This window comes from Castor canadensis, chromosome 9, assembly GCF_047511655.1.
Source record: "Castor canadensis chromosome 9, mCasCan1.hap1v2, whole genome shotgun sequence".
In the NCBI taxonomy this organism is placed as follows: domain Eukaryota; kingdom Metazoa; phylum Chordata; class Mammalia; order Rodentia; family Castoridae; genus Castor; species Castor canadensis.
The window spans coordinates 18,925,066-18,941,880 of NC_133394.1; the positions used below are offsets into that span (position 1 = coordinate 18,925,066).

At 44.0% G+C, this 16,815-nt stretch overlaps 1 protein-coding gene across 3 annotated transcripts in view; it reads right to left on the reverse strand.

Annotated features, from left to right (window-relative positions):
- The window catches only part of Sh3d19 (SH3 domain containing 19), a 150,128-nt gene extending 137,879 nt beyond the window's left edge, over positions 1-12,249 (reverse strand). For 2 of the 3 annotated variants that reach the window (XM_020155318.2, XM_074041274.1), the window contains exon 1: positions 11,839-12,249. In XM_020155318.2, coding sequence (XP_020010907.2) covers positions 11,839-11,950 — 112 coding nt within the window. In that variant the 5' untranslated portion in view covers positions 11,951-12,249. The remainder of the gene's footprint in view (positions 1-11,838) is intronic. The other variant, XM_074041276.1, reaches the window with a different exon arrangement.
- Between the last annotated feature and the right edge of the window lie 4,566 nt (positions 12,250-16,815).

The window sequence follows — 16,815 nt, forward strand, 5'->3', positions numbered from 1 at the left end:
CATGATAAGCCTGTGTCACGCATGCACGCACGCACACAGTAAATGAAATGCAGAGCCTCAAAATCGACTCTGCATTCTAGCAAGATCTCCAAGAGAGCATGAGTGCTTCATCTCTATTACATGAAGCACTGCTTAGAGTTCCCATTGGTGCAGAATGGTGAGAAGTACCACACCGTGCTATAAACTAGAACACCTCAAGAATCTTTCTATGACAAAGAAACAGTAACAGAACAGGTAAGACAAAATACATGATATTAAGGTATTTCACAAGACTAAGCATCCAGTTAAAAGTAACATTCAAATGCAAGTCTGCACATTTTAAAAACTTGAAATAACAACCCTTATTTCAACAGGATCCACTCATGGACCACATGTAACTCCACTGGCAATACTTATGCCTCAACTGAGCAACACAAATCTACCCTGTAATCTCCAGACAGACAACTCCAGCTGCCTCCACTAGCAGGTGTGTGCTGAGTGAGGGTCCTTGTGAAGAAAGGAAGAAGCAAAAGTGTGTGGCAGGATAAGAAGGAATGGTCGGCATTCCCCATGCTGGGGACCTTGCAGTGTGGTGTGAACACCTCTGTACCAGTTTCAAAGAACTATTTGGAAATGGAAATAGTAATTGCCAGAAAAACGGACTCTCTACATCCTGCGTAAACACAACCTGCTCTTGGACAAGTCTCAAAGAAAAAGCATTTATCTGTCTTCCAGGGCAGTGATCCTGTGAGTAATGTGTCTTCTGGAAACAAAGCTTCAGAGCCCAGGCAGCAGCCATGCTGAAAATAAACCTTGAATCCCGTGCGGCGGCCGCAGGGCCTCATCAGCAATGCACCTGTCATCTGCTCAAATGCATCAAAGCAGGGACAAAATCACCCCGTCACAACTTCTATTTATTTATCCAGAATAAAACTGGCACTGAGCAGATGACAAACCCAGAAAACTCTGTTTTCAGATACCTTTTCTTTTCAATACCCTTAAACTTGTCCCAAGGACAACAGTGTCCCATTTCAAAAACTACACATCACATCTGTGAACTTGAAGTCCCCAAACATGTTTTCCATAATGAACCTGTAGAAAAGAGAATGAAAAATTCCCATTCAAAATGCTTTAAACGGAGACAGGCTCCAAAAACTTAAGTGACTTGTCCAAGGTCACAAGACAGTAAAGCAGAAAATAATTATGGGACTCTGCCTTAGAGTAGCCTCATTTGGACAAAGTGCCTGGTGGTAAGAGGAAAGCACTCAGGATCAAGGTGAATCAGTGAGGAACTGCATTCAGCTGGCAGGCACAGCAGCCTAGGATAGTGGTGTGAACAAGACAGCACCTTTTCTCCAATAAAGGAGGAAAAAATGTTCCTGGAAATGGAGGCTCCATCTGTTTTTCTGCTCCATCATTCTCTGTCTTGGCTTCTGTTCTGAGGATCACCTCATGGCTCAGGACAGCTATGGACCTGGCATCCTTGTCCCTGGTGTACTGCAGTTTTTCCCCAAAGGCCCATGCGTTGGAGAGTTTGGTTCCCAGCCTGCGGTGCTACCAGGAGGTGGTGGACAGTTTAGGAGTGAGGCCTAGTACAAGGAAGCAGATCACTAGAGGAATGCCCTTCAGGAGATGTCGAGTCCCCTGTGCCTCTGCCTCTCTCTCTCTACTTCCAACTATCATGAGATGAACAGCTTCCTCTGCTATACACACTCCCAGCCATGATGTGGTGTGCTGCCCTGCCACAAGCCCAAAGGCAACAGAGGCCAAGTAAGCATGGACTGGAAACTCTGAAACCAAAGCAAACCTTTCTTCTTTTTAAGTTGCTATCTCAGGTATTTTGTCACAGAGACAGAAAACTGACTTAACCCATGGTAGGAAGGGAAGGAAGGCAATAAGGAAAGGATATTCTGTGTGGCCTCATCAGCCCCTTTTAAAAACTTTCCTGGAAACCCCTTTTACTTGCACTTCATCAGCAGGTTGGAAGAGGCAGCCTCACAGGTGAGTGTATTGCTGAGCCCAGAAATACAGGGGTTCCACTTACTTGGGAAGGAGCAGGGAATGCACACTGGGTAGGCTACAAGGAGGCTACCTCTGAGGCTGTGCCTCAGAATCCTACTCTGTCACTTACTAGCTGTGTGACCTTCAGTGGACTCTTCATCTTCACTAGGCCTCAGCTTCCTCACCTGTAAGAGGAAGGAAATAGCCACGCCTACATCATAGGATTGGTATGTGGACAAGGTAAGAAAAACACATGCAAAGCTGTCAGTGTACGTAGTGTGCAGTAAATATTAATTCATTATTATTTGATTTCCCGAGTCCAGTCTTTTTGCAAATCCTCCCCATTCTCTAACTTCCTTTCCATTTCCAAAATCAGACAGTGATTTATCCCATTCATCCCAGTCGTTGTACCTGTTGATGGAGCACTCTTGTGTAATGAGCCTGACACCTAGGTCCCTTCAATCAGACACGTGCATTTTACACCTCCCTTTCTATTTATGAAATGAAATTATATGCTAGAGGTCAGCACACATCAGACATTTGGACAGAATCAGGGTGGAGGAATTGAGCTTACATTCCTCCAATAGCCAGTAAATCCCACTGTAAATCTTTGAAGAGACTGAAAAACTAAAAGAGTAAAAAAGAATGGTCTTAATGCAAAAGAATTCCAAAAAATCATATGTTCTCCCTCATATGGGACATTAGATCAAGGGCAAACACAACAAGGGGATTGGACTTTGATCACATGATAAAGTGAGAGCACATAAGGGAGGGGTGAGGATAGGTAAGACACCTAAAAAATTAGCTAGCATTTGTTGCCCTCAATGCAGAGAAACTAAGGCAGATACTTTAAAGCAACTGAGGCCAATAGGAGAAGGGGACCAGGAACTAGAGAAAAGGTTAGTACGAGAAGAATTAATTTAGAAGGTAACACACATGCACAGGAAATCAATGCGAGTCAACTCCCTGTATAGCTATCCTTATCTCAACTAGCAAAAACCCTTGGTCCTTCCTACTATTGCTTACACTCTCTCTTCAACAAAATTAGAGATAAGGGCAGAATAGTTTCTGCCGGGTATCAAGGGGTAAGGGGGGTAAGGAAGGGGTGGGGGAAGGGGGGAGAAATGACCCAAACATTGTATGCAGATATTAATAAAATAAAAATTAAAAAAAAAAGAAGAATCAGGCTAGGATTAAAGAGGCCTAAATCTGTCAAGTTGCATTGATCACAAATAGCCTGTAATATCTGCCCATTACAAATTAAACCCTCCATTAAAAAAATTAATGATACCAAAAAAAGAAAAAACCCATATGGAGATACTGTATCACGAAGACAGGTAGCAGAATGCCTAACTTCTCACGATGCACAGTCCAGGTGCCTCTCTTCATTCCTACAGTCTGAAAGGGGCAGAGAAAAGAGCAAGCTTGAAGTAGAGAAACCTGACAATCACTGCCAATGCTGGGCGTCAAGGTCAACATCAGTAGTGGGAAGTCATGTTAATAAAATGTACCCTTGACATGGGATAAAAATGGCACTTCACTTCTGTGGCCTTCCTCCCAAATGCCCTCAGCCCAGTCTGATCTTTAGAAAAACATCAGACAAATCCCAATCCAGGGATATTGTTCAAAATAGCTGATCAAAACTGTCAAAGCCATCAGAAATAAGAAACATCTGAGAAACTATCCTAGCCAAGAGAAATCTAAGCAGACATGACAGCTAAATGTAAGTGGCACACTCCAACCTTCAACATGAAAAATGATACCAGATAAAGACCAAGGAAACATGGGGCCCGGGGGTAGAGCTTGGTGTACAGCGCTAACCTAGCATATGCAAGGCCCTGGCTCCTTCCCCAGCACCACCACCTCCCAAAAAAGAAAAAAAATTAATACTAAAGCAAAAACTAAGGTCCAGAAGTCCACCACAAACCAACAGCATTTCATTATTAAATAGCGATGTGGCATGTTTTACCTGTGTTGCCTCTACCACAACATAACTATTCCCAAATGAAGAAAAGTGTAGACTTAGTATCAGACATTTTAACAACAATCACAAAAAGTAGACATAAAACAAACATTAATAACTTTATAAATGTGTTCTGTATGTCTGACTGTATTCTAAGGTTATTATACATACATATATATAACTCATTTAATGTATATTGAATAACTCAAACTTCATGTTTCAGGTTTGATTATTATTTCCCTTTTACAAATAAAGAATGGAGAAAACCATACACAAGTCAACTCCAAATGGATCAAAGGTCTTACTGTGAGACTTGAAGCTTTGACACTACTACAGGGAAAACAGTTTAAGATAAAGGGACCTTCTAAACAGGACTCCAATAGCTCAGGAAATCAGAGAAAGAATTATCAAATGGGGTTATATCAAATTTAAAAGCTCTGCACAGCAAAAGAAGCAATCAACAGCATGAAGAGGCAGTCTACAGAATGGGAGAAAATCTTTGCCACATTTTCATCTGACAGGGGATTGCTATCCAGAATACAAAAAGAACTCAAACTATCGCAAATACCAAAGTAACAAATAATTCAATCAATAAGGGCAAAGGAGCTAAACACTTTCCAAATGAAGAAGTACAAAAGCCCAATAAACATGTGAAGGAAAGTTCAATATCTTTAGCCATCAGAGAAATGCAAATAGAAACTACACTGAAGGGCTGGTGGGGTGGCGCGAGCGGTAGAGCGCCTGCCCAGCAAAACTGAGACCCTGAGTACAAACCCCAGTGCTGCACAAAAAAAAAAAAAAAGAAACTACACTGAGACCCCCTCACTCCAGTCAGAATGGCCATCATTAAGAAAACAAACAACAAGAAATGCCAGCAAGGATGGGGAGCCAGTAAAGCACTCCCACCTGATCCAGCCATAGAGTACAGCCATCTGTATACCAGTGTTTATCACACCACCATTCACGACAGCCAATTTATGGAATCAGCAGAAGTGCCATCAACAGGTGAACAGATAAAGAAAATGTGGTTCACACACACAATGGAGTTTCACTCAGCCATTAGAATGAATTATGTCATTTACAGGAAAATGGCTAGAGTCGGAGATTATCATGTTAAGTGAAATAAGCCAGTTCCACAAAGATGAGTATGGAATGTTTTCTGTCATTTGTGGAAGCTAGAGGAAAACAAACAAAAAAACCCCAAAAAGCCAAGGTCATGAAAGCAAAAGAGGGACTGACTGCCAGGAAGGAGAATAGAGAAGAGAAAAGGGGGGAGGAAAAAAGGGGGTGATGAGACAGTAATACAGGGGATGAAGATGACCAAATTACATTATATGCACATACGGAAATGTCATGATGAAACCCCTTACTATGTGCAATTTAATGTACAGTAAAAAAAGGAAAAAAAAGGAATGAGAGCAGAGTCAGTAACTTGTCCCAGGTCACACAGCAAGTGGTGAGCCAGCAATTGAACCAACAGTCACCGTGGACCACTTTACATTCCCTTCCCTACCAGCAAGTTCTTTAAAGCAGGGCGCCTATTTACAGACCTTTCCGTATACCAGTGCTCTCTACATCATTTTGGACATATCACATAAGACTGGCCAGTCTTCTTAAAGAACTTGGTAAGTGCAGGGGGTTGTTTTGTTTTGGGTTTATTTTTTGAAACAGGGTCTTGTTATGTTGCCCAAGCTGACATGGTGCTCCTAGGTTCAAACCATCCTCCTGCCTCAGCCTTCCAGAAGAGCTGGGTAATGAAGTTTTAATCAATGTGTAAATATACCCGTAGTTTCTATGGAACTTAAAAAAGCTTTTCAAAATAAACAATGTTGGGATTCTAACAATAAAAACTAGAAGCTGGTGACCCAGAAGACCTAAGGCAGTTTTCAAAACTAACTTGTTAGACAGAATCACAAGTGGGGAGACTATGATCACGACATGTCATATGAGTCACCTAAAAGAAACTCTGGTTTGTGACTTGCAAACTACAATGCAGGAAACTGAATTTCCACTGTATCAAGCTATGCAATTATAGATGAGGCCTTCTACCATTTTGGAGTCTCAATTTACTCATCTTTAAAATGGGAGTCATAGTTCAATCCCCACCACTGCCAAATAAATAAACAAACAGGAATGATAAAACTTACCCTCTTCCCTCTCAGGTTGTTGTAAGAATCAAATTAAATGAGGTCGTGAAAGCCCTTCTTAAGCACAAAACCACTCAATAAATGTGAAATATTTCTAAAATACAGCAAATAACCTGTAGGCATAAACCTGCAGTGTGCTAGCCTGAAGCCCCACTGATATCCACTCCAAAACAGCCTGGACTCAAACTTCATCCTACCACTCACCAGCTGAGGGACCTGGGGCGAGCTGCTATGCATTTCTGAGCCTCAGTTTTATCTACTATAAAATGAAGAAAGTGATACCTATCTCACGGAGGATAACATGTAGGAAGTGCCTGGCACAGTGACTCTGTGCCCTCACACGGATGATAGTAAAGCTGTTTTAAAGTCAACAGAGTAATCACAAAGGCTGCTTGACTTATGTGAGTCTCTGCCCAGATAAACCCACCACAATATATTAATTCCAAAATGCACTTCACAAGCCTAACTCACCACACATCCTAGCTGAGCATGGTGCATGAAAGGGTCCGACCATGTTTTTTGACCCACTCAGGAAAGATTAACATTCAAAATTCCAAGTATGGTTTCTACCGAATGTCCATCTCTTTCTTACCATCATAATTATAGCTGAAAAATCATATGTCAAACCTTCATGTTGGGAAACATCTGTATCGTCAAAATACAGAAAAAGTAAGGTAGAATGCTTGCCTAGCATGCACATTGCCCTGTTCCATCCCCAGTCCAGGGCTGGAGCGGGGAATATCTATCTATGTATGTATGTATAATTTATTAAAGCAAAAATTTATTTAGATGCATTGTATGCCTCCCACTCTTTCAGGTGCTTTGTTGAGGGAAGACTCAGAATTTTGTATACCTGCCCTTTGGAGATGTGATTGGTTACTCAGAGGTTCTAAAGCCTGTTTTAGTCTGAGAAAAGCTATGGCACTCTCCCCAAGGAAAGTTACAGATCTTTTAGGAAACAAGACAAGATCTAGGAGAAAATTCATGAAAATTCATGACCTTGTAGTAGGATAGTGTTATTAACCAGGAAGGGAGAGGGTGGACAGAAATTATAAAGAAAAGGTTCATAAAATCATCTACATTAAAATGAGGAATTTCTGCATCAAAAGAAACTACAAAGAAAATGACGTAGAAGGTATGTGCAACACAAATAACCAATAAAATAATAATCTCAACAAAAGTTGAGATTCCTGGAAAAAGAACCCCACCAAATCAATGAAAAAAAGAACAGACAAAAATATAAAAACAAATCAAAACAGAAAAGCAACAGCTACATGTAACAATGTGACTCTTACCAACTTCATGTAAGTTTTTTTCAGTGATGACTGGAAAAAAGCATGGCACTCAGTTTGAAGCAGTGATATGAGTATAAACAACCTTATCAGCAGATTTTAACCCCCTCCTGTCTCCTCCCTCTTCACCCCAAGGTCACTGACAAAGCTGTACTTGACTAGGGTGACCTCACATCCTTATGTGTCTGGGACTGAGGGGTGTCCGGGATAGGGAACTTTCAATTTTAAAAGCTGGGACAAACTGGATGCCAGTGGCTCACACCTGTAATCCTAGCTACTTGGGAAGCTGAGATCAGAAGGATCATGGTTCCCAGACAGCCTGTGCAACAATGTTTTCAAGACCCCACCTTGGTGGAAAAAAACTGGGCATGGCAGTGAACACCTGTCATCCCAGCTATGACAGGAAACTTAAAAATAAGAGGATTGAGGTCTAGGCTGGGCTGAGTAAAAATCAAGACTCTATCTCCAAAATAATCAGAGCAAAAAGGGCTGCTTGAGTGGCTCAAGTGGTACAGTGCCTGCTTATCAAGTGTGAAGCTCTGAGTTCAAATGTCAGTACTGCCAAAAAATAAAAAAGCTGGACAATCCCGGGAAAACCAAGAAGTGTCTGTCACCCTAAGTTCTATTCCCCCTGCCTTCCACCTCTTCCCTCTGGCTGACACTAACACAGTGACACTTTCACACCAAACTTAGATGTGCAGATCGTGATGAGGAACCAAGAACATAAAAAAGAAAATCTAGCACAAAGAATGAAGCTAGTCACACAGGCCAGCCAGCATAAATCAACCATGAAATCCTTTAAGCCACTGAAAAACCCACAATGGAAACGAAGCCTTCTGTGCTGGTCTGGAAATCTCCATGTTTATCTTACTGGTTTTCATCTAATCTGTTCAAAAGAACAAATTAGCTTGAGGACTATTTCTTAAGACTCAGTGTTGAGGCATGACCTCAGTGTTAATTACAAGGCGTATGCAAAGAGCAGTGGAACCAACATGCTAAACTCAACCTGGGAACATGTTAAAAATGAAAATTCTCAGGCCCCACTCCCAACCAACTGAATCAGAGGCTGGGGATGAGGCCAGCAATACGTGCGGGTGCAATGCCTTCAAGATGATTGTCCTGCACGCAGAAATGGTCTGAGAGTCTCTGGGTTAGGATATCAGCTTCTCCTCTGCCTCATTTGTGATTGATACACAGGGGCGACAGTAAGATTCCCCAGGAACTCGGGTGTGGTGTCTGGCTCTCATGTGACCACTCTAGGTCACAAGAAGTAACACCATCTTACATCCCGCCATCAGCAGTGAACACTTCACACGGTACCAGATTCACCACACCTTAGCATCGCTGTAAGAAAGTCTCCAAAAATGGTATTCTCTCTGCTCCCGCCTTACCTTTCCTGTATCTGCTCATAAATTAATTCTCCTAAATCAGGAGTTACTACAGAATTAGTCCTCACTGACCTGACCCGCGGCACCTGGTTGTTCCTGCAATGCTGCAAAACCTCAACTGGGCTTTTCTTTTCTCCTGGTGTTATGTCAAAGATATTTTATTACTTTATTTAGTTTTATTTATTTTTTCTGGTGGTGCTAGGTTTTAAACTTAGGGTCTCGTGCTTGTTCAGCAGGGGCTCTACAACTTAAGCTACTCCACCAGCATTTTATTACTTTAAAAGCTGGGAAGACAGGGCGTGAATTCAGTCCCCAGCAACTCGCCATACACACAAAACAGAGGGGGAACATAACATACATTTTATGAAGTATAAGCACAAAATCAGTTAGCATCTTATATGGTCAGATGAAGTCGTGATTACATTTTGAAAAGTGCTTTTGTTTCCTAAGGCTGTCCTACAAGGACTGTCCCTCTGTGGTCACATCCTGGCCGGAGTCCTTGGCCTTTGAATTGGAAGAACTCATACCAGACAGTTTATGGTCTCCACTCAGTACCTGTTTTCCGCAAGGTTAATAAAAATAATGATCAGCTTAAAAAAAAAAAAAAAAGGCCTGGTATTAGAATTTCACTTAGGTCAGGTGTAAAATACAAAAGACTAAACAATATTGTATCAGGATGCAAATGTGTAGGTAAAACTGTACAGAAAAGAAAGGAAATAACACAAGAGTCAAAAAAACAAGGCTGGTGATGTAGCTTCATGGTAAAGTTCTTGCCTAGCATGTACAATGCTCTGGTTTTAATCTCAAGCAATGCAAGGGGGCAAAAAACCTCAAAAACAAAGTCTGCGGATGTAACTCCGTGGTAGAGCACTTGCCTAGCACGTGCAAAGCTATAGGTTCAAATCCCACACCACACAGAAAAAAATTAGCTATGTGAAGAGAGGAGGCTATGTGTGGGGGAGGTAGATGCTTCTAAGAAACTGAAAATATTCTATTTCTTACTCATTCAAGGGTTATAAGAGTTTTCAGTTATAATTTACAAGCTTTTTACTGTATGTACATAGCAAAAGTAAATAGATGCATTTCTACAGTCACGCATAATTTAGCAGGAAGGAAAGAGTTCACAGGCTCCTTCAAGTTCACAACCCTTGGGTTTATGGTATTAAGTTACAGGAGATCAAAGAAAAGGAAAATCTTTAAATTCTAAGATGGGGCGGAGGGAAGGAGGGAGTGTTGAGAACGGGAAAAGTGAAAGATTAGCAAGAAGCAGAAGTCTGTCTGTCTCCAGATCATTCCTTCTCCCTGGGAAGACAGCCACACGCAGCCCAGGCAAAGTGAGAATGCCCAAGCTTGGTAAGGAATGCGGTGGTGTCTGAAAAACATGGTAACAAATGAAGGGAGGGAAGCCCTGCTTGAAAAGAGATGCAAACTATTGAATGACTTGTCCCCAAAGAAATAAAGCCCCAAGTTGCAAGTTTGAGGCTCTTCTGCAAAATATTCTCATTGCTCCGTGAAGAAAGGGCCTATGTAAATGGTCAGAAAAATGCAAACACCAATTCCTGAGTCCTAAAAGATACAAGGTCACGTCTTGGCAAAATATTGTCACAGAACCTAGAAAAGCCTCCACCAGCCTTGAGATATTAGGGAACTGATAAAAAGTCACAAAAATGCCATTTCCACCAGCTTCAGAAAAACATACTAACTACATGCTGAATGCACACCTGGTTCCCATCTAGTCTGAATTCGACACAGTTCTCAGGTACCTGATGAAGGTAACAGGAATCCAAGATGGCCCGCACTGTGTAAGTCTGTGTAATTCAATGGCGGTGTCTTTGCAAAGTTTTTTCACTGTATTCTTGAAGAAATAGCTACTGATCTCCAGCAATTACTCATCAGTTCGTTAGGTCTGGATTTACACTGAACAAAGCTATCTACTATTTTCAAAACAAGTGTTGTTCAACAAGACAGTCAAACGCCTGAGAAGTCCCAGTAAAGGGCAGAGGGAGTTATCTGTAAGGTTCCAAGACTCTACAAAGACATCAATTTGAGCATGTCTTCCTGTTCTGCTAAAATCTTTCCTTTCGCCCTTGAAGATATCCTCAAGTTTCTACCTTTCCATCAGTGGTTAAAGGAGCCATCCAGCCAAGCTTCCCGGGGGCCTCATGGAGGATCCACTCCACCCCACTCTCTACTGAAACTTTCCTCAATCTTTCCCACTTTCTTCACCTCTCTTTGCGGTCAGCCCCAGGGTTGGTTCTTCCCTCTAGTTTTCAGATAACTCCTGTGACCCAGTTGGAACCAAAGCCCAGGGAATTTCCATTGGGTTGACTGCCAGCCAGCCCAGGAGAGGGAAGGCCTTAGGCTCCAAACCATTTGATCCCCGCAGCCTTTGTGTACCCCAGACACAAGACCAGAGAAGTCACTATCGGCCCAGAGCTGATCCCGGTCCAAATGAAATGAGTGCCTTATGTTCCGCGCTTCTCTGTCCTGGGTGGCGGAGTGGGGGGGCGGGCAGAGAGTTTCACCAAGTAACTAACGCAAGTCAATCGAATAGCAAGGAGACTGTGAGCTCCGGGTGCGGGAGGGAGGAGGGAGGGGACCCGAGGTCCAAGTTCGCGGGACACCGAGGCAAGACCTGACTCAGACAGCACGTGGCTGGACCTGCTGTGGCGCAGGCGGAGCTCTCAGGAGCGGAGAGGTCGTTGTCCCCGGGAACCCAGAAAGATGGCCCAGTGGCCGGGTCACCCGAGACAAGTGACCACCGGGCGGAGTGCCAAGCCAGCAGCTCCTGGAATAGTTTGCACGGGAAATATGGAGTTTGTGCTCCAGGGCCACTAGAAGCCATTCGCATTTCCCCAGCTCGGCCCCAAGTGAGGACAGGGATGGCAAGGCCACTGCCCTCGGCAGCAGGAGTGGAAGGTGCGGGTCCCCTCCAGGCTGGTGCGGGGACTGCCATCGTCCGGTGGCTTTGGAGAGCGCACGATCTTCGGTCCCCACCTCCCCTTCACCCCCTCGCCCATCCTCATCCCACTCCGGCCACCCCCGGGGTGACCCGAGATGGCCCTCACCTGCGGCCGGGTGACCCGAGATGGCCCGGCCCCGGGCGCGGCGCGGGCCCCCGAGCTCGCGGCGCTCGCGCAGCTCTTCCTCCTCGTCCTCCCGCCGCCGGCCCTCGGCCATGGGCGAGCTGCGGCCCCCGGAGCGGAGGGGACGGCGACCGCGGGATCGGCCACCGCCGCGGCCAAGTTCACCTGCAGCGCGCGCGGCTGCGGCGCGGGCCGGCGCCTCCCGCCTCCCGCCTCCCGCGCACCCGCGGCGGCCTCTGCTCCGCGCTCTCCTCCGCTCTCCTTCCCCTTCCTGCGGATCGCGGCCCCACCGCGCGCCGCCGCGCCTCCGCGGGGAGGGGACACCGGCCACCGAGGCCGCCCTCCGGCCACACCCGCCGGGAACACCCCCTCGGCGCCGACAACGTGTGCAAAATAAATAAACGGGATAGGGAGCGGAGGGAGGGAGAGGAGGAGGCCTGGCCTCTTCCTGCCTTTTCACAATATCCCAGTGTCAACAGGAAACCCATTCGCTGGATACTTAAACAAAAGGAGGAGGAACCTGTCCCACAGCCAGACTTGGGGCGATGCAGGCGACAGCTGGGAGCGAACTTGGCTTGGAGTTGAGTCAGCCTCTGCCGTGCACACTTTTCCCTTTTCTTTTTTTTCTCACCCTTTAAAAATCCACTTCGCCGGTGCACGGAGGATTTCTAGGGCTGTGAAACTACAGTGTATGATACAGCTCATTATACACTTGTCCACACCCATCCAACGCTCAACATCAAAAGTAACCTCAATGCAAACTATAGGTTTTGGGTGATAAAGATGTGTCAGTCAGTGGGATGTGGTGGGGGGGCACGCCTGTAGTCCCAGCTACTTGGGAGGAGCAGGTGAGAAGATCACATTCCATGACCAGCTAGAGCAAAGGTGAGAGAGCCTATCTGAAAAAAACAAAGTAAAACCAAAAGGACTTGGGGTGTGGCTCAAGGAGTAGAGTGCTTATGGGTGGCCCTGAGTTCAAATCCCCGTACTGAAAAAAAATGTCAGCGTAGGTTCTGCAGCTGTAACAAAGGTACTGCTCTGTGGTGGGGGTGACAATAATGAGGGGGAAGCTTTTTACATGGAGAGCTTTGTACCTTCATTTCAATTTTGCTGTGAATCTAAAACCGATCAAAAAAAAAAACTAATTATTTCTTTAAATGATTAATAAGGCTGGGGAGTGCTTGCCCAGCATGCATGAAGCCCTGGGTTCAATCCCCAGCACTGCAAAAGTAAGTAAATAAATAAATAGTCTCACTGTATTCCAGTTAGTTCAGGGTTAGTAAACACAATCAGAGGACAGGCAGAAAAAGTGTTTAAGGCCTCCATACCTGATATTTATGGCGAGATGATTTGGTCACGTGGCAAGGGCGCTGGCTTTGGAGTCAGAGACTGTGTAATTTGAAGCACTTAGCTGTGGGCCCTTCTTCCCTCCCCACCCCCTTCTCAAAGCTGGCAAGGCCAGGTAAGAAGCACTGGTGTGTTACCCTCTAATCCACCTGAGATCAGTGGGTGCACACGCATAGCTTTCACGCAGAGAGGCAAATTCTAGAGTGTCACTATTACACCTAAGCACATGGTAGGAGCCCTGCCGGGAAGGAGCCCTTAGGAAATGTGCGTGGGAGGGACAGGCCTTATCTTCAGCCTCTTGCTGTACTCCAGACACTGTGAGTGCCTCAAGTTCAGCATGCAAGCCAGAAACAGAAAAGAGAAAGGGGACACGAAACAGAACTGCCTGCACTATTTGTTTGCCTTTCCAACAGAAAGTCTGTCCACTTTAAGCAGATAAGAACCATAATTGATTCTGAGGAATTGAGGTCAAGTCCACAAGTTTAATACTGCATGAGCTGTTGAGTAAATAGGCACTTGGAGAACTGGAAATGAAACCCTGGGAGGGGGTGGATTCTAGACCGCTAAGGCTGTGTTAAGTGTCTGGGTTCACCTGAAGTTCAAGTGTATCTGTCACGTACCTTTAAGGATGAGAAATCATTTGGCTGGCCCCAGGTTTAACAACAGCACAACTTCTCTGAGCTGTTGGGGTCGGTCTTAGTTTGGGAAGTTATTCTAGATCGTGTCCCATCAGAGCTCTGATCACCCTCGCCCTTCTTGTGGGGTGCCTTAGCAAACACGCTAACTATTGTGCACTAGCTAGGTGCGATGGGGACACTGGAGAGAAGTGTCCCTAGCAGGGTCTCTGGCGGATGCTTTCACATATGCTTTTCTCATTTTACAGCACTGGGGACTGAACCTCACGCATGCCAGGCAAGCATTCTACCCCTAGATCACTCCCCCAGCCCTTGTTCTACTCATTTCAAATGAACAAAACATGGTCCTTGTCTTCCAATGACGGAGAAAGATCTGTCCAGGTTGCCACAAAACAAGGCAAAATTTGAGAAGTTCAATAATAAAAATAAAACTTCAGACAAAGATGCTGGGATGATTCAGTGGAGGAAGGATTGTCTTTAGATAGATAATAGGTAGATAGACGTTATTGTTGTGCTGGGGGTACACTGTGACATTTACCAAAGCTCTTACACTATATCATAGTCGAATTCACCCCTCCATCACTCTTCTAGGAACTGTCTTTACAGTGACATGTCAACATTGCAAAAGAATGAATCTGAACCCCTACCTCATACCATATACAAAAATTAACTCAACATGGACCATAGACCTAACTATAAAAGCCAGAACTATAAAACTTCAATGAAAACATAGTATTAATCTCTGTGACCTTAAAATAGGAGAAAAAAGTTCATAGATGCAACCCCAAAGTACAAAGGCAACAGAAGAAAATTCAAGTTGGACCTCCACAAAATTAAAAATGTTTGTGCTTCAAAAACATCAAGAAAGTGGAGCCAGGCACTGGGGACTCATGCCTGTAATCCTAGCTACTCAGGAGGCAGAGATCAGGAGGATCGCAGTTCAGAGCCTGCCTGGGCAAATAGTTCAGAAAACCCCATCTCGAAAAGCTCTTCACAAAAATAGGGCTGGTGGAGTGGCTCAAGGTGAAGGCCCTGAGTTCAAGTCCCAGTACTGCAAAAAGAAAAAAGAAAAAAAAAAGAAAGTGGAAAGGCAGAATAGGAGAAAATGTTTGAAAGTCACATTTCTGATAAGGAACTTGCATTCAGAATATATTTTTTAGAATCTTTATAACTTAGAAATATTTTTAAAAGTCAATTAATTAAAAAATTGACATTCTTTGCCAGGCACCAGGCACCTATAATCCTGGCTACTTAGGTGGCGGAGATCAGGAGGATCTTGGTTCGAAGCCAGCCCCAGGCAAATAGCTCCTGAGATCTTATCTCAAAAAAAAAAAAAATCCATCACCAAAAAAGGGTGGTGGAGTGGCTCAAGCAGTAAGAGAGCCTGCCTAGCAATTGTGAGGCCCTAGTTCAAATCCCAGTGCCACCAATATATATATATATAAATATATATATAGAGAGAGAGAAAGAGATTGAATAGATAGATAGATAGATACAGACATTATTCAAATACAAACGGCCAATAAAAACTAAATGAGAATCCAGGCATGATGACACACACCTGAAATTCTAGCACTCAGGAGGCTGAGGCAGGAGAATCATGCTTGCATCCAACCTGGGCTACATATCCAGAATTTTCTAAAGATAGAAAATGTAGGGGGGGGCGGGGAGGGAAGGAAAGAAAGAAGAAGAAAGAAAAGAACATGAACAGGTTCTCACCTTCATCACTTGTTAGGGGAATGTAAATAAAAAATTGCATGGTGTGCAGCTTCACACCTACTAGAATGTCTAAACACAAAAATAGGTGACAGCAAGTGTCAACGAGGATAGAGAGAAAATGCAGGCCTCACACGTGATGAGAGGGATATAAAATGGTACAGCCAGTTTGGAAAAGAGTTTGACAATTTCTCAAAAAGTTACACTGAAAGTTGCTGTATAAGGCAGCAATTCTAATTCTAAGAGAACTAGAATATCTAAGAGAAAGGAAAAGACGTCCCCACACATCTTGTATATGAATGCTCGAGTGACATCATTCATGATACCCCCAAAGTAGATACAACTGAATGTCCACCAACTGGTAAAATTGGAATGGATAAGCAAAATGCAGCATATCCATGCAGTGGAGTATTATTCAGCTGTGAAAATGAAACAGATACAGGGTACAACATAGATGAGCCTTGAGAACATCATGCTAAGTTAAAGAGGCTAGAGACGAAGGATCCCTGTGAGGTATGATTCTGTTTAAGTGTCCAGAATAGAGACAAAACTTAGATTAGTGGTTGCCAGAGGGAGGAGGAATGGAGTGATGGCTCTGAGTACAGGATTTCTTTTTTGGGGGTGATGAAAGTATTCGTGAGCCATAAGTAATGATGGTTGCACAATTTTCTATACAAAGGGATGAATTTTACAATATGCTAAATACTAAAGGATGGATTTGATGGTTTGTGAAGTATATTTTTCAATAAAGCTGTCTAAAATAAAAACTATAATCAACTCACCATGAAAACACAGGAAGCAGAGGCCAGGGAGAGGAATGAATGCATTCTGAAGTGATCCTATTGAAACAGAAAAACCAGGCAGAAGTTACAAGCAACAGCAATTCACTCCTATGAAAGAAAAGCAAAGGCGGGGCCAGCTAGCAACTAGATAAACAGGAGAAAACACCCCACCCTCCCAGGCACACAAGGGCCAAAACATAGAAGGAGGATGACAAGTAACTACGAATGGGAACTTAGAAAGAACAGAGCAAGAGTCGCCTTCAAAGCTTTTGAGGTGTTAAGAAAAAAATGTAAGAGACATTGAAGGAGGTGCCCCACCAACTGAGAGGCACAGGTAGAAGGGTCAAGGTGCAAAGAAATCTGAGACCTTGTCTGAGAAACAGCTAAAGCAAAAAAGGGCGGGGGATTTGACTTAAGAGTTAGAACACTTGCCTAGCAAGTGAGGCCTTGAGTTCAAACTTGAGTTCTGCCACACACAC